A 17,868-nucleotide genomic window follows, 5' to 3' on the forward strand; every position below is an offset into this window, starting at 1 on the left:
ACACAGGGTGATGACTGCTAATGTTCAAGTAAACATTTGAAACATGAGGAAAAAAACTGAGAATCTGTGCAGCTGAAGGCGCAGGAAATATTGTCAGTCACAAATACAGTCTCGGATGAATCCACATATTTGAGATGGTTAGTAGATCAGGTTAGTCAGGTTTTAGTTGTTCATTTTCACCACATCAAACGAGGTGTTCGCTGCACAAAGTAAAGCCTGGGCGTTTGCTCAGATGAAACTTAAGTTATTGACACTTATTTTCTTCTCACAATTTCCCAGTTGATAGAAAAGTTGAACTGTTGAGTTATTCAAACTGTAAAACTCCAAAAAGCCTGGAGCCTGACAGTGTGCAGACCTCCTCTGTGCCCTGCAGCTAAGTTCTTTTGTCTTGCACCCGAGTATCTGTCCCTGGATGTGCACACACATGGTCCATCCTCTTGTAGAGCGATTCTCCAGGGTGATGAATGGATGATAGACAACAGGCTTATGCCACCAGATCAAAGTCGTCCCTCTGCAAAACAAACACAGCGGTTGTATAAGCCTCATGCTTTAGTCCAGAAAAGATGGCCGATGAAACTTGTAGGTTTCATAACTGATTCACTTCAAACTCACCTCATCATTATAATTCATGACATGCTGCTTGATCTTGGAGGAGTCCACCCATGTGACGAAATCTTCCATATTTCTGGAGAAAGCGGCCGTGTTGTGTTAGTATTTGATCACTTGAGATGCTTTTTCACATATAATCTATGCTGCCATTTCTGTTTCTGCAGAATGGACGGTTTTGTCCGAAAGACACCTGGCTGCATAAAGTGGTTCCACACAATTTATGAGAAGACTAAATTAATGTGAACACTAACCTTGAGACGAGGAACGCTGGGTCTTTGACGATGTCTGTGCCAACACGCACATCTGAGAGTGAGTCAAGGTCTAAACAGTTCCTACCCTCGGACGTAGACAAAACTAACCAATCACTCAAAGGAAACTCAAGGCGTAAAACTTCGCTCCCAAAACATAAACTCTTGCAATAAGGAAGTAATGAAGGATACGTCCTTGTTCGATGAAGGTGATGGCGGTCTTCAGGTTCTGAGCCATACGGAGGCTCAGCATGATGCTCGGCAGCCTCCTCCTGCAGGAGCCACAAAGGTCAAATGAATGACAGAAAACAAGAGTCGTGATACACGTTCACGTCAAAGGGACTCGATTAAAAATGTGCTTGTTGTGATTTACCTGCAGAATGAAGAAGCTGTGACTTTATCTGTGAGGGACAGATTCTGTTTGGTGGGCAAGAGACCAATGCAGTACCTTGTGTGAAGAAACAAGCAGATTATCAGTTTGTTGTTGTGATTTTAAAACAGATAAACCAAGACTGCTCTAAAGCAGCAATGGAAAACCAACACCACTTTATGTCTTTGCGATTCAGGCGGTTATAAGACAGTTATAAGACACAATATCACACGGAGACACTCACAGTTTTTCCAGTAGTTGATGTGTGCTCTGAGCTCTGAAGCCATCTTTCTCATCCAGGTCTCGGATTTTCTTGGCGAGATCCCGGATGTTACGACTCAGCTTGTTGTACCTGAGACATAAGAGAGATAAACGCCGGTACTATACACTACTATAAATATGAATTTGGGTTTATACGTCTGTACCATTCACTGGTCAGCTGCTTCCCTTAAAACAAATTGAATGTTTTCACTCAAATTACACAATTACATGTTGAAAATGTTGACGCACTGTTTAAAAAAAAAAGCTCTGATATCTGGTAATTCACGTGGTGTAGCTAATCAGGTCAAATAAGAAGATGAATATTTGTGTTTTGAGTTTCAACCTAGCTATTTCGGCTACATTTTGTTTTACTAAAACTCAAAATGAAACAGTTTATCGTGTTGTTATGGTAGCTCAGCTTGATTTTCCAGTCTTCACACAGCAGTATGTGTACTGACAGTAGCCAGCAGCACTATTGTAGATAACACGTCTTACTTGGTGTAGTCCTCCCTCTTTTCGATGCGAAACCTCCGCAACACTTTGACCTCGTGCAGGTTGTTGTCCACCTCCCAGTTGATGAAGTCAACCTTCTTCAGCAACTTCTGCTCATGGTGCTTTAATTTACGAACCATTTTTAAAAACGTTCTCTGCTCCCATGCAGCGGACTGAAGAGGAAACACGTGTTCTTCTTTTTCTTCTTCGGCGACCGTTTAACGTCGTGCGTCGAGTCCACGTGAGCTGCAGCGCCATCTACCGCGGCTCAACCACATGGCTCAACATTTAACGTCTGATTTTTTTAGTCTTTATCCAATTATTTTATCTACAACAAAAAAAGGCATAGGAGCAAATCAAAGCCCATTTACGTTCAAATATTTCATAAAGCCACATTATTCTTTTTAAAATTTGTATTAAGGTGCCAGACGATAATAGGTTGAAAGCATGAATGGGAGCCTGTCCATATAGATTCGTGGATGCGTAATTAACTCAGACTGATCTGCAGCTGGATTAAATTATGAATTGTTCACCTCCATAAACCTCGTGGACATGAACGATATCACTCCAAACACATCAATGTAACCTAAAAAAAGTAATGCACCCCCGCACAGAAACCTCTGGGGTTACACTTCGCGAGACTGCTACTTTTATTTACTGGTTGGCTTGTGTAAATATTATTTTTTGGTGATGATATTTGATCTATTTTCATTTTGTTTCGATAAGGATTGCTTTAATTAGCTGTTATATGGTTTTACTTTTTTTTTCGTACTTGGTTTAAAAAAATAAAAAAGTAAGTTTGTACTCCAGCAGGAGTCGCTAAACGTTTGGTGTATAGTCAGTAGCCTACATGAGAACAGAGGGATATACTGTAGTCGGGACTGTAGTAAGCTATAGACTCAGTTTTTACCGCAACATTTTCCAGTATACAGCTGTGAGAGAGTCTGTGTCTTGGCCATGGTTTGCCCTACATAGGGGTCGGATTAACTTTTTGAGTGTTAGAATAAGTGGAGCAAAAAGGAGAAGACTATCCAGCGAGTGAGTGTCGGGACACTTTCACCCACGTCCTTAGCTGAGCTCCACTCCAACAGGTAAATGATTGTATGATGGAGAGTTTGAGAGGGGTCTCTTTTTGTCTTTAGTTTAGTCTCTATATCCTGCCTCTTTCAATCTGTCAAGATCCCTTCAGGGACAGTTTGATCAAACGGACTCATCAGATATAGAAAGCAACTTAATATCGGATGAGCCTTTAATTAGAGGTTGCTTGGATTCATTCACTCACTCACTTCTCTCCTTACCACTTTTCCTTCTGCCGGATCCACATCCTGATGAATTTGTTATGTTCAATATTTGTTCAAGTCAAACACATGAGTCATTGTTTGCCACGGTTGGCTTTTTGATTTGCATTTGTCTACACAGGTCCTGAGTCATCTGCTCAGGTGAATAACTTAATACTCAATACACTCCTATTACATCTACAGCAGTTTGACCTGTGTATCTCAATAGTGTTGGGTTACCTTATATCATGCAGGCTGAATTATCAGAATAAGAGCTACGTGCTCGTATAGTTGTCTCAAATGTCCCAAAGATGGAGCACACCTTGGTGGACGTCCCACCCACAGCCACCAGGCACACTGCTTTCCACCACGTATCTGTTTTCTATGTTATCTGATGCTACATCTGCTTTGAAAATGTGTGTTTCCCTTGCTCTCTGCTCAGCTGCTCACAATAACTGATTGGTCCTGACGCTTCCATGTGATCAAAGCTCCAGCCTATCAGAAGAGTGTAGTATTGTTCTCTTGTTTCAGGAAATTACTGTACAGTGGCATTCATGATAATGACCTCAGTTCAGTCATTTTAGAACCGGTTGTCTTCCAAGGGAAGGAGGCGGGAAGAGCATATTTGAGCTAAGCCAACTGACACATGGGGAAGAAAGCTTTGCACAACATCTGTGTCAAATTGTTTCACCTGCCAACAGGTATCTGACACAGAGCCTATTTGCATCTTCCTACGATGAGCTTAGAACTTTTTTTCAACTTCATTTAATTCATATCACTGCACACCGTCTCCTGCTTCAAATCTACTTTGCACTATAGCTTTAGTAACTTCCTTTGGCAACATGGATTGAGGACTGAAAGATATGAGTGCGTTGTCCAGAGATCAACAACTGGACTATTTTCTCATCCAACAGCAGGTAAATATTGTCATCTCACAAAAGAAGCCTGGCATGTTTGATATCTTTTGAGACTTTGGGATCTCCACAAGAACTTAAAAAACTCTGTAGGCTGCGCAGGATGAGTTTGTAATGACCGAGCCACCAATAGGGTGCTGCTTATTAGGAGTTTAAATATTCCTGCAGCTGACAAGTAAACTTTAGCAAACGATTTGATAAAAAAATTTGAAAATCCTTGCATACCTGCATGCATTGTAATGAATTGCTGTACATTTAAGGTGGATTTAAAACAGTATCTTACAGTATTTCATAATAACTGTAACATGCAAATTAACAGTCAATGCCGTCAATTAACCATACCAGCAGACTACTGTAACTTATCAGCATAATACAGTATTTTCTGTGAAGTGGTCTTCTCTATACATGTTCAGTGAGTCACAATCCATCTACATCGTACTGTCTATTGTAGGTTAATGTGTAAGTAATGATGATAGAATAGTTTGTATTATTCAAACTGCTCATTGCCTAAAAGTCATTTTTGAGTGTCAAGACGTGACCGACTGCTCCTGAACGTGCCTTTGGACAGCTTCAGCTTCCATGTGAAGATCACCCGAGGCGCCAAGGTAAAGTTACGCTTATCATCCGAAATTCAAAGTCTCCAGTATTGTTTTGTCTTCATGATTATTGATCTGTTAACATCTCAGATGAAGGTTCACTTCGTCACCTTCCTAAAATAATGGCCTACGTCATTTTTTGACAACAATTTTGTTGCCTAAATCATCTCCTCATGATGCTGGCCACCTCTGGTAGAATTGCCTACATCCTCAGTTGAACAGATCATGCGATTCTACCCCTGTAGTTTAATGGCCTATGTCAAGAGTGTGACTTAGGCCATTTTATTTTGTGTTTTCTGCAAAAACTGAAAAAATTACTTGGGCCATTATTTTAGGAAGGCGACGACTTGGTCTGTTTCATTACATTAACGTTAGGTTTCTGATATTGGTGGAGCTAGCTCTGTAACATCAGCTAGCTCGAGCTAAATTAGCCGTAGAAAGGTTAGCTAGCTAACAGCATAGCAAGTTAAGTTAACATAAATAAAGTTAATCACCAATTACAGTGTTAAGATGTAACGTTAGTAACCTAACTTGTGTTTACTTGCGCTATTATTGAACCGACTGTAGGACCGCAAACGGTGCGATTATTAAAATGGAGAGCGGACCAGAAATCGCCGACTTATGTTGAAGACGATGAACAGTTGAGGTAACGCTAACAGTAACGTTAGTGTGTGTTGTCCCAGGGGCAACATTAACACCAGATCAAACTCATTTTAGTGTTGCAAGTTAGTCCGTTGTGGTCCATTGTCTTAGCTTCATTTCTTCACCGAACGTAATCAGCTCATCACATAGTCTGTTCATTTAAACTGTATGGTATTGTTGTATTAGGTTTTTTCAAAGACTTGCACTGATATGTTAACATATGTGAGGCACATGCAAACCCACAGATGAACACCCAAAGCTTCATTTAAGTGTGTTTATCCTGGATGTCATAGAACTTTCCAGAAGTTTGTACATTGTGTTTCTATAAGTTTTTATTTTGTTTGTTTTACAGTCACTCATCATCAGAGATTGAGGATACCAGCCAGACGCTGCAGTCAAGTCCTCTTTCAAGGTGTTCTCTCTCCTTGTTGTTTTCATTCATGTGTGAGTTCAGGCAGTTCAAATTAACTATAAATGTGTATAAGACTTATTAACAAGCTAGACTGTGATGCATGTTCAATTACACTGTTCTTGATACTATTTTAATTCAGCGTTTCACTCCTAATGCTATTCTAATTCAGTGTCTGAGCGAGTGACGCCGAGATCGAAAAGTGGCCGTTGGTATGCCACTGTTGTTCAGAGGTATGTACCTATCCCTGTGGTGTGCCACTGTTGTTCAGGGTTAGGTACCTCTCCCTACAGTGGTATGCCATTTAGATCAGTGGTATGTATATACATATATAAATTGGCTATAATATCAGTTGCAGGGCACACCAGTAAATACTAAATCACTTTATTGTCATTTTATATATCCGAACAAGAAAATGGACGAGATAAAATAGATACATTCCTTAATTTAAGACACTATGTTGCACTACTTTGTCAATAAAGTTAAAAAAATACATTTACGGCATCACTGTTCGTGAATCAAACCAATTTACATTAAATGTGCATATGCATCAATAGACGGTACTGGTGTGCCTGTCTGACAGTGAATTACCACTCCAGGGATGGGCACCTACTGCTGAACAATAGCATACCACTCCAGGGATGGGTACCTACCACTCAACAAGTAGCATTCCAGTCCAGGGATGGGTACCTACCACAGAACAACAGTAGCATACCATCGGCCACTTTTCGATCTCGGCGCTACTGGTCTGAGATTATCCTCATGAGTTCAGTTAAGCCGGTCATTAAAGATTTTATGGTTTTATTTGTTTTCTTCTCAACATGCAGTACATTGTGAGTTTTGTGATGTAATACAAATGTCCCTTTATTATTTGTCTTGAGAACATATATTAAACTGCAATAATTATGTGTTGAATGTCTATTGTTATTCTTTTATTTGTTGGGAATTAAATGCAAGTATTGGGTTGTATTACCCTTTGTAAATAAACGGTAACATTCTGGCATATGCAGTAAATTCACCGTAAAACCCAGTTATCCTACTGTCACATAACGTAATCCAGTATATGGTAAAATACCGTAAAAGTAAATTACGGTAGTTTCACCGTAAAAAAACCCTGTCAATTACTGGCGTCCCTGCTGCCAGTAAGTTACCGTTGTTTTACAGTGAAATTGTTTAGAGTGTGGCAACTGCAAATGAAAGCTGATAGTGTTCTGAAAATGTGCTTAGAAAGAGAGAGAGGAGAGTTAGTTTTAGGTGTGTGTAGAAGGACACACACACACATTGACACACACCAACAGAGAGGGATTGTGTAACCGTGGCCCTCAGCTAAGCAGAGCTGCTAAATAGGGAGATCAGTGTGTTGAACGCACCACACCTTTTATACTGTCAACACTTCTTTGGCCCTCGTGGCTTGCTGTACAGCCTCTTTCTACCAAAAGATACAAACCATAGTAGAATATATATACAACCATTTTATAACATGGCTCAGTGGACTTTATCTCGCAGTAAAAGAGCACACAGATTTACACAGTCCCTCCTGCGGTACTTTCACCAAATAACTTTTACAGTTTGTGTGCTTGAAATAAGAAAATAATTATTTAACTGCGGGAAGGAAAAAACAGTGTTATAGTCAGATCCAGGTACACATTAGCTAGAGCAAATAATCCACCTGAGCCAATCACACGCTTCAGTTTTACCTCAGAAAATCCAGCAGCGGTCCCTCAGCTCCTCCCACCTCTTGAAGGGGGCTGTAGCAGACCTACTCTAGAAGTGACATCGCTGCAGAAGTTGAGTATGGTTTCCCTCATGTTCTGCCTTCAATTTTTTTTTAATTTAGGGGCATTTGGATGATGAAAAGATGCTTCAATCAAGTTGCCATGTAAGGCAAAAGAGTGAAGAATGTCCGTCTTCAAACCTCCAGGACACCATAGTCACAAGACTGGTAATAATTACCTCATTTCTCTCGACCTAACCTTTAATGCATGACAGGTTATGAATAACAACTACACTGAACACTCGACAGCCTGCTGTGTAGATAAACAAAACGTTTTAGTGAAATTTCCATCAAACTTGTAGACTACCGAAGCCTGACATCTTGTGACACAGCATGTGTGTGTGTATGTGTGTCAGTGTTAAAAGAAGTATTCAGACCCTTTAATTAAGTAAAAGTACAAATACAACAGTGTAAAGTCCTGCGTTCATCATCCTACTTAGGTAAAAAGGTTTAAGTATTATCAGTAAAAAGTATTTAAAGCATCAAAAAAACATATTTGTTCTGCAGAAGTAGCCCCAGTGAGTGATATCAGCTATTATTACTAATATTATTAGATTGTATTTGTTTGTTGTACTTTTGTCTCATCTATCTCTTTGCTTTTTTATATTATCATATTGGATTATTTTACCTATGTAAAATATAGGCTGTATAATACTGTACTTTTATTGGGTAGGATTGTTAATGTAGCACTTGGAGTATTGGAGTATTTTACACTGCTGTATTGGTAATTGTATTTAACTAAAGGATCTGAGTACATCTTCTACCCCCTGACAGTTACACCAGTGATAACATTATCAAATGTTATTAAGAAGACCCATGTAAAATAGTAGCTATGAATACTCTGGAGAGTACTTCTACTGATCACAGCCAGTTTTAGATCTAATTAGATTTTTATGAGATACTTAAATATAGTTTACCTGTATTGCCTCAGAGGACAAATTGACCTTGTAGTTAGATGTCAGAATCACAAACACAAGCACACAAAACGTTTCCTCTCTTAGAACAGAACATTAAAACAGGAAGAACTAACTGACAATAGGTATATCATCAACCAGATGATAAATGGAATATAACAGAAACATTTTAATTTTAGAATTTTAATACAAATTTGGTATGAAAAGTAAAGAAGGCTGTGTTGTTTTATAACACACTGGTCACTTGAAGCTTCATTCATAATTCACCAGTCCCTTCCTTCCTGAATAAGCAGTTTGTTTCTTTTGGTGGAGGAGTCTTCTTTACTAAGTATACAGAAGATAACAGCTGTTTTGTACTTTGAGTTGTACTGTAAAATACTATTTTTTCCCCTTGACCCCATAATTCTTATTTCTTGTCTGATGCTTGTTTAATGGGCTCCAGGTCTGCAGGCCAGTCCCAGGAATGCCCTGCACAGCCTCAGGCTCCACTTTCTGTCTAACTACCGACCAGCATTCCTGATTGTTCTACACTCACTCTCTCTCCTCTCTCAGACTCTTCTGAGACACCCTCCACTGTTCTCCTTTGTTTTTCACTTTCATGCTCCCTCTATAGGTTTTTCTTAATATTATTATATTATATAGCTGCAGGGGAATCCCTAATTTCTCTGACTGAACCAGGCTCACTCATTCGTCCTCTTTTTTTTTGTCCATCCCAAAGACTCCTCAGTTGTCTGCTGACTCTGGCACAGAGTCCTCCACGATGGTGGTGCCACCGCCACACTCCGTCAGGCTGAAGTATCTGTCTCTGGGGGTGCTGGTGTTGCAGACCACCTCGCTGGTGCTCACCATGCGCTACTCCCGCACCCTGAAGGAAGACGGCCCCCGCTACCTGGCCTCATCCGCCGTGGTGTCGGCCGAGCTGCTCAAGATCCTCGTCTGCACCCTCCTCGTCTTCAAGGAGAACAGTGAGTTAGAAGGGCGACAGTAAGCAGTTTCTGTTTTTCCATTCTCTTAGTAGTCTATTTGAAGGCTCTACAGGGCACAATATCTCATATAAATGTCCTCAAATCTTCCGCTTAATACCAGGCTGGCTGTCAGATCCTCTCTGTCTCTGCTCACTGTCTCTTCAGTCCTTGGGTGGTCCCTTGATTAAATTACTGACAACACCCTCTCTGTCTCTGCCAGATTTCAGCGTACGGCTGCTGAAGGAGGAGATTGTTAACAAGCCTGCGGAGACCATGAAGTTGGCTATTCCTGCAGGGATCTACACTCTGCAGAACAATCTGCTCTATGTTGCCTTATCCAACCTGGACGCAGCCACCTATCAGGTAGCACATGAATGTACTGGTTCAAGTTCACTGTGTGTGTGTGTGTGTGTGTGTGTGTGTGTGTGTGTGTGTGTGTGTGTGTGTGTGTGTGTGTGTGTGTGCGTGTTATTAGTTTCCATATGGTTTGGTATTTGCCTCACTGTGTAGCCATGAATTTACAGAGCTTGGTATGTGTCAAGGGGAAATGTTTTTTTATGTTGTTTTACATAAATCCTTTAAAATATATTCTCCATTATTTTTGTCTAATGTGGCAATTTCTGTTGAATAAAGAACAAAGTCAACTTTTGCCATTCTGTAAGTGTAATTCAAGCGCCTGCAGTCGGATTCACAGCACAGACAAAATAATTATAATGCGCAAATGAGCAAAGGTCAGAGGAGAAGCCAGTGTTTTATACACTGGAGACTGTTGAGTACACATTATCTTCGTGGTATAAAAACAGCATCTCACAGAACAATGAAGGCCATCTTATCTTGTTCTGTCCTGGTCATTGCATAACCATACGGCACTAAAGCTTGCTGTTTGGAGAGACATAAAGTCTCTCTTTAAAGAGAATGCATAACATCTTAACATTTCCATTAAATGTGTTAATTATACTTTTTTTGTTCCATCAGTTTGTAACCTCAAATAACGTAAAGACATATATGCAAAATCCACTTTTGAGAATCAAATACTTACACCATAGAAAGTTTTCATTTTTACTCATCACAAAGAAAAGTGGCTGACCCAAAGATTGGTACCATATTCATAACTCTATAAGTAGCAATAAGCAAAAGTTAGAAGATTTATACCACTCTCATATCTGTCTTCAATTAATGCTACGGCCAACAGCTGGTTAATTTACCTTGACTGGAAGCTAAGCTAACCAGCTGACTTTTCTAAGTTTGCTCAGGATGATGTAAGTGTTCTGTCATATTCATATACCCAACTATTGCTTAGTGGTGTGTTTGTGTTGTGCTCCACACAGGTCACATACCAGCTGAAGATCCTCACAACAGCACTGTTTTCTATCTCCATGCTGGGGAAGAGGTTGGGCCTCTACCAGTGGCTCTCCCTGCTCTTACTCATGGCAGGAGTCACTCTAGTGCAGGTACCAGCTGACACTGAGCCTGCAAAGTCCCTGAGCAATTTACATCTGCACCGTTTTATCTGCTGCATGAAAGTGGAATACGACTATATTGACTCATCAGATGTTTTAGTCCTAAATGAGTTGTATTACTCTAATTGACAGATTTCCCATCTGTGCCTGTCCTTGCATGTGATGATCAGTGTTGTAACCTCCACAGTGGCCCTCAGAGTCTGAAGGTGACACTGAGCACAAGACCCTGTCGACAGGCTCCCGGTTTGTGGGGCTGATGGCTGTGCTGATGGCCTGTGTGTCCAGTGGCTTCGCTGGAGTTTATTTTGAGAAAATCCTCAAGCAGACTAAACAGAGTGTGTGGGTCCGTAACATACAGCTGGGTGGGTAACTATGACCTCCGTTGGCTTGGTTAGATGACTTAGAGACGATTTGTGTTGAGTCAATAATGGTGTGTGTGTGTTAGATAGATAAACTAGAATAAGACGTTTAAACTAACCCATCCTCCTCTCACACTCACAGAAATTCATGTTCTGTGTGTCACAAACATAAACTGGAATAAGGTGTCATCATTTTCCAAATTATTTCTTAATTGTATCCTAAATAAAAATAGATTCTGAAAGAAACAAATTTCAACTGAAAAGTTTTGGCTAGGGAAAGGGATTTTGCGCAACCTGGCATCCCAAACGTTGGTCTTATCAATGTTTTATTACTGACCTATTAAGAGTTAATGAGTGGGTTATTAATGTTAATAATGGCCACCATTTTTAGAAACTCATAAACCTTGTTTTGTTGGAGGTTTGTACCAGAAAAAATAAACATCTCCTTTATGTTGACTGCTGGAGATTTGACGAGTGTGTGGTGTTTACATTTTTCTCATAAAGTTCACCTTACTCATCAGGAGGAGTGCTAGTCAGCCTGTGAAGATGTCTAAGGTCTCATGTGGCCCTGGAAAGAGGTTTTCAGACCCTGGTAATGTGCTCAGAATTAGTATTCAGACGAGTGCAAAATTGCGAACTCATTTCCTGGTTTTAGGACTCATTCCTGCAGCACTCTATTCAATCAATGAGCATTAGCCATAAAACAAACAAAGCAATCAGTTGATGTGAAATCCATGTATATAGCCTGTTTATGGATTTCTCAGTATGTTGTGCTTGTGTTACAACAATGTGATGATGCATGAAAAATGAGTGATAAGTGCTTGGAGGTATAGGAGTTAATGGGCCGGACACGTGACACTTGACTAAACTATTCCATTCTCTCCTGTATGTGTGTGTGTGTGTGTGTGTGTGTGAATCTTAAACTAAATCTTACACTCTGTTGAACCTTATGTGAAGCAGCTTTAGCTGTAACCTCAAATACAGTAGCGGCAGTTAGGTGTAGTAATACAACTTCTTAAGACAACAACTTGTCCTAAACTCTAGCAAAAGTAATGGCACCATCCCGTCATGATTGTTTTTGCCTTAATGTTTCCTGTCTAAGATCAGTTGAAACATCACTATACCTTGTAGTTTCAACCCAAACCTGACCTCTGTGTCTCTCCTTGTCTCCTCCAGGTGCATTCAGCTTTGTGTTTGGCTTGATAGGAATGATAGTGTATGACGGCCAGATGGTGAGAGAGTCGGGAATGTTTCAGGGCTACAACACCGTCACCTGCACAGTCGTCACCTTGCAGGTTTGATCATTAAGTTTCTCTTCAATCTCACATTTGTCAAATTGTCATTGTAACTTTTACTACCTTTCTAACTGTCTGCAGGCTCTGGGCGGGTTGATCGTAGCAGTGGTCATTAAATATGCAGACAACATCCTCAAGGGATTCGCCACCTCTATGTCCATCATCATGTCCTCAGTTATTTCATATTTGCTCTTGGAGGACTTTAACCCTACAAGGTAAACATATACATGCTCATGAACACCCCCACAAGGCTTAATTTCGGTTTGAAATGAATTCCTCATGACTAATAATTAGCTCACTATTTTTTTTTACAATGCTAGTGAGCTGCATGGCTTTATGATCCTCTGACTTTTAATTGAATGCAACAGGAGGTCAAAGTTTCAAGTTCTCCAATACTTTGGTTTATGTCTAGATAGCTTAAACCCATTAGCCTCAGCTAGGTAACATGCCAAACTAAGATGGTCAACATGGCAAACACCACACCTGCTAAACATCAGGAAATGTACATCATGTAAGCATTGTCATTGTGAACATGTTAGCATGCTGTCAGTAGCATTAAGTTCAGTGTCCAAACTGTTAACTTGTTTACATGACATGAGCCGAGTACACAGCTGTTTGTTAACTGAATTCACTTTTTAATGCCTCTTTATTTTCTCTCTTTTCTTCCCTGTTCCCGCCTTTCTCAGTCTATTTTTCCTTGGGACAATACTGGTTATTGCTGCCACATTTCTCTACAGCAAAGAGCGCAAACCGGCCAGTGGCAGCGCCGTCAAAGTATAAACAGAGACGCTCTGTGAAGCGTGCTACCCGACAGAAGGGACGACACACACACGACAGAAACCCGAGCAGGACTCAATGCACTCTGACAGAGAGTTTGGCATGCGGAAATTAAGAATATATGAAAAGTGTGATAAAAACCTGTTACTGCCAAACAATTACAGCTGAAGGCTGCCCTTCACTCCTGGGGAAATGCTGCTACGCACAAAAGATGGGGGTCAACAATATGTACTAGTCCTTTGTCGATGTATTTATTTAAGTGTCTTCTCACAGTGGAGCTAACTTTCCATTCCAACTGTTGCAGTAAAACTCACATACTGTATGACAGAATTATCCCATGGAAACGTAGCTTTCTATAGGTGCAATGTACAGGGACCAGGGGGAGATTGGGATGAAACCATGGCCGAGTGGATATTTGGAAGCCATTATTTTATAGTTCAATATACTGTATGTGTAATTATGTGTGATGGGATATGGGGAAATGAGTGTATTTACTGAACAAAAAGGGAAGTCTATTAATAATGGTGCTGACAGCGGCTTCCTCAAAGAGAGGAAACTCCTCGACAGAGCTTCCATCTAGTGGTGGAATGAGGAGCCAACTTGCTGCAAAGAGGAGGGGTTACCTTTGGTCAGAGATGCTGAATGTCCTTTTTCATATGAGATGAGATGAGATGGGTTATGACTGCTTTGACCTTGCTGCTCACAATCTGAGTATTCATATCAGAAGCACTCATTCTGCTGTTATTCAAATGCGGAAAAAAAGGGTCTTTGTGTGAGAACAAATGAATAAATTAAGGCATATTTCCATGTTCAAGCAACCAGCTCTGCCTTGATCTTTTTTCTTACTTCAAAGTGAAATGAATGGATACGTTGGAGCTGTGAGTGTGTGTATGTGTGCACACTGTCTCCAACACACACGAATGCGTACACACAGAGCTGGGCACACCCATGAATATTTTGAACTGCTTTTCTTTCAGTTCCAGTTGCAGTGCATTCTGCAAAACCAAACCAGTCTCTATAGCAACAGATGGCTGAATGAGCTGCGGCGCGGCGACACATGTAGACACACTGATTTAATATAACCTATTTTAATATCTGAGTATTTTACATTTACAACAGCCATTTTTGTCCAACAATGACCCTGACAAATAAGAAAGAGATTGAGGCAGATGCACAAAAATACACATCTTTCTCTTTCTGGTTTTGTTTACAGACACAGATAATCTTTGCATAGTTGTGGATTTCAGAGCGAATGAGTGTACGTGGATGGAGATAGTGAGTGTGGTGAGGTGGACAGACGGGAGAAAACGAGCAGGCAGACTGGGAAGGTGAGGCGTGAACCTGGAGAGAAGCACAGATGGAGGATGAGTCATGTGACTCCTGTGTGGAGTGGCAGGCAGGAACTTGGACTGAGCCCAGGATGAGCCACTGGACATGCCATGACACAGGAAACCTTCGCCTAGGATTATCTGCAGAACTACTGCAAATAATATTCGTTAAATGATGTGAGCAGAAACTGAGATATGACCTCATATAAACCGATGTTAAATAATGGCACTAATTCAAATGAATCATTTTCAAAATTCAGTCTGGTTTAATTCAACACCAAGGAAACTATTAAGAGTACATTTAGATTCCCTGATTGTAGGAAGAGTTATGTAACTTGAAAGTGCAACATGACTTGATTAGTGCCACATCAAATCTACCTTAGGCCTGAGTACAATTCGGCCCCGTTCCAACTATCACCCTCTTGTTTTAAATTTGTTGTATGGCACTAATCCAAGTCATTTACACTGCACTTATTGAAAGCATAGCTGACATTATGTATCTAGTGTGGTAACAGGTCCAACTCCCCTCTCTGATAGTTTGTCACCCATCTGAATAAAATATCAGCTGCAGGACAGAGGCGAGGGAGTTGATAAATTGGTGCATAAGTTTGGTGTGTAAGAAAAGCTCCAGTGAAAACTACAGCATATTTGTTTTTCTTCCAGACTTTTATGCGAGGTGGGTGCTCTTAATACAATCTGATTGATGCATGAGTTAATCTTAACCTAAAAAGATTCATATAATACTTTGTCTCTTTTAAATTCTCTGAATACATCCTTTGACTCTGTGCTGAGTGTGCTGAAGGCCGTTGTTGGCACTGACGAGGTTTAACCAGCCCACAGGTTTTTCTTTTTTGGCTGACTTTTCAATCAAAATGTCTTCAGGTATCAAGTTATACAAAACAAATGCTATTCTTAAACTTCTCAAGGACAGTTTTTCTTGTCACGCTCACTCTCTCATGCAATAAGATCTACATAAGGATGCAGGGTGCAGTTCTCGTTGTGGTCTAATACCTTTGTGGTACGTCTAAAAACAGCGTTCCTTCTTCACTAAAAAGCAGGCAGAACTCTTTAATGCAGTCCAAAACGTGTTGGGGGGCCAAAAAGGCCTTGATGCAACCCCAGGCCCTTGACATTAGTTTGTTGTAGACTTCCATTCTGACACCAAGCTGATGTAATATCCACTCTGGCTTGTTATGTTATGGCCCACTTAAATCTTTCAGGGACAATGAGCAACTGGCATCTTGAGCGCAGTGAAACCGTCACTTCTCTCTTCTCACATAGGCTTCATGACTTCATCACCTTCATCGTGCCCGCTTTTCTGCAGGAGGGAACAATTATTCTTTTGTCTGTGCAACCATTTCACCCTCTTATTTTGGCGGTATGACCACTAGTGGCGCTCCTCTCCGTGGCCTCCACATGAGCACTTGGGCGTCGTTGGCATTCGGCCTCCCCAGCGCGTTGGGAGGGATGGGCTCCTGGTAGTTGAGGATGTGCGGTTGTTCCTGGTAGGGACGACCCACCAACGAGGCCCGAGAGCCCAGAGGCATGTCAGGGTCCACAGCAATGTCCACCCGCATCCGCCACCGCACCGTCTGCAGCACAATACGCTCCTGGAGGAGGGGAATGTTATATTGGTCAGTACTGTATACATTTATTTGTGCATGGTACATTCTATATTAAGTACATGAAAAGTGTTTTGTTAAAGTTGATTGTGCATCATGTCTTCTACTGCTAATAGATATGTAGTTATTGTACATCCTGATGTATTATTTCAGCTTTGTTAAATATAATTTTATCTTAAATTACAAAAAAGAACAATTGGCTAAAATGCAGAATTTGAACACTAGTTTTCTGTCCCTAAATACATACTCTTCTTCTGCGTCTAACTTATTGACCAACAATGAAGCAAACAAGCCTGACAACCTTCTCTGTAACATCCTAAAAAGAATACAACTCTTCCACAAAGCCAATACATGAATACTGTAAGTGTTTTGATACACACTTTAAGCTGGACTGACTCCTATTGGGCCATTACGGGGGCTTTATTCAGAAGAGTTGAAGGCAAGGAGGAGGTACTTTGTAACTTTACACCAGAAAGGGAAAGTGCAGGGGGAGATGATTACATCACAGTCAGTCTGTGTGTGTAATGCAAGAGCAGTCTCTGAAGATGCATAGCCAGCGTTCTTCATTTAAACTGCACCGGACAAATCTGCAAAACAACTGTGAGAACGCTGGTGAAATAACGCAGCAGTATGAAGATACGAGCTTGATGCAAGTGGGAGCAAAGTGATATATCTCCAATGTCGAGCTGCTCTCCATGTTTTTGTCCTACCTTGGTGACGGAGTTCATGGCTACCAGCCAGGTGATGAAGCTCTGGTCCCTGGTGATGTGGGTTAGCATGGGCGTGTTGCTGTTGCTGATGGGCACAGCCCAGGTCACGCTGGGGTAGAAGTTGTCGTTCATGCTGACCGTCAGGCGTGACGGTTTGGATGTGGGTCCGGTCAGGGTGACTGTCTCTGTGGTGTTGCCGTACCAGGGGTAGCTGACGCCATCTGAGTCGCTGATGGCCTTGACCCGACACTCTCGCAGCTCTGGTAACTCCCAGCTGGACCTGCGGCAGTGGACGGAAGAGGACAACGTTTTTTTGCAGGTGCAGGGTTGTGGTCTAGATGTTCTGAGTGTGTAATATTACTGGAGACAGGTGTGCACATCCAAACACTAAACACACACACTGAGCACATTCAGTGGCAAAAAGTTTGTCTGCTTTACACTTACATGCCAATATCACCATAGGTGTTGTAGAACTCCATCTGGGTGCAAGCCTGGATCCAGCCAACCACCCAGGTTTCATTGCGGGGCACTGGTGGCATCACAACCCCTGCTGAGGCCCTGAAGTAAGGCGTCTTGTAACGGAGCACAATCGGTGAGTTCTCCTCAATGATGGTGGGACACTGGTCGATAGAGGCGGATACCTCATACACCACAATGTTCTCCCGTCTGATGCGGGGCTTGCATGCAATGCTCTGAATACAGCCCATAGTGCAGGCGACTAGCAAAATGAGCAAAACCAGAGAAGTGGGGAGCAAATGATACCTGGCCAGTATGCACATCAGTCCCCTCCGGGGTCCACCCTTGCCTGAAGACCAGATCTAAATCTTTTAATTGCCCATCACCACT

At 41.3% G+C, this 17,868-nt stretch overlaps 3 protein-coding genes across 3 annotated transcripts; 1 reads left to right on the top strand and 2 right to left on the bottom strand.

Moving 5' to 3' along the window:
• Window positions 1–374: 374 nt before the first annotated feature.
• On the bottom strand, window positions 375–2,153 carry imp3 (IMP U3 small nucleolar ribonucleoprotein 3). Its single transcript, XM_079172470.1, has 7 exons — window positions 1,984–2,153; window positions 1,472–1,579; window positions 1,231–1,305; window positions 1,050–1,129; window positions 861–912; window positions 613–685; window positions 375–511 (listed from the first exon to the last, which is right to left on the bottom strand). The coding sequence occupies exons 1-7, from the start codon at window positions 2,118–2,120 to the stop codon at window positions 485–487; spliced, it is 552 nt and encodes a 183-aa protein (XP_079028596.1). The 5' UTR covers window positions 2,121–2,153; the 3' UTR covers window positions 375–484.
• A 1,675-nt stretch (window positions 2,154–3,828) lies between these two features.
• On the top strand, window positions 3,829–14,183 carry slc35a3b (solute carrier family 35 member A3b). The gene is made up of 9 exons (XM_079173343.1): window positions 3,829–4,174; window positions 7,656–7,760; window positions 9,225–9,471; window positions 9,692–9,834; window positions 10,800–10,922; window positions 11,119–11,293; window positions 12,467–12,585; window positions 12,667–12,800; window positions 13,272–14,183. Exons 1-9 carry the CDS (start codon window positions 4,121–4,123, stop codon window positions 13,363–13,365), a joined length of 1,194 nt encoding a protein of 397 aa, XP_079029469.1. The 5' UTR covers window positions 3,829–4,120; the 3' UTR covers window positions 13,366–14,183.
• A 1,874-nt stretch (window positions 14,184–16,057) lies between these two features.
• Window positions 16,058–17,868, bottom strand: fam78ba (family with sequence similarity 78 member Ba; the record flags this gene model as incomplete). The annotated part of the gene is made up of 3 exons (XM_079173669.1): window positions 17,467–17,868; window positions 17,023–17,302; window positions 16,058–16,300 (listed from the first exon to the last, which is right to left on the bottom strand). The coding sequence occupies exons 1-3, from the start codon at window positions 17,799–17,801 to the stop codon at window positions 16,058–16,060; spliced, it is 858 nt and encodes a 285-aa protein (XP_079029795.1). The 5' UTR covers window positions 17,802–17,868.

This window comes from Pholis gunnellus (assembly GCF_910591455.1).
Source record: "Pholis gunnellus genome assembly, chromosome: 14".
In the NCBI taxonomy this organism is placed as follows: Eukaryota; Metazoa; Chordata; class Actinopteri; order Perciformes; family Pholidae; genus Pholis; species Pholis gunnellus.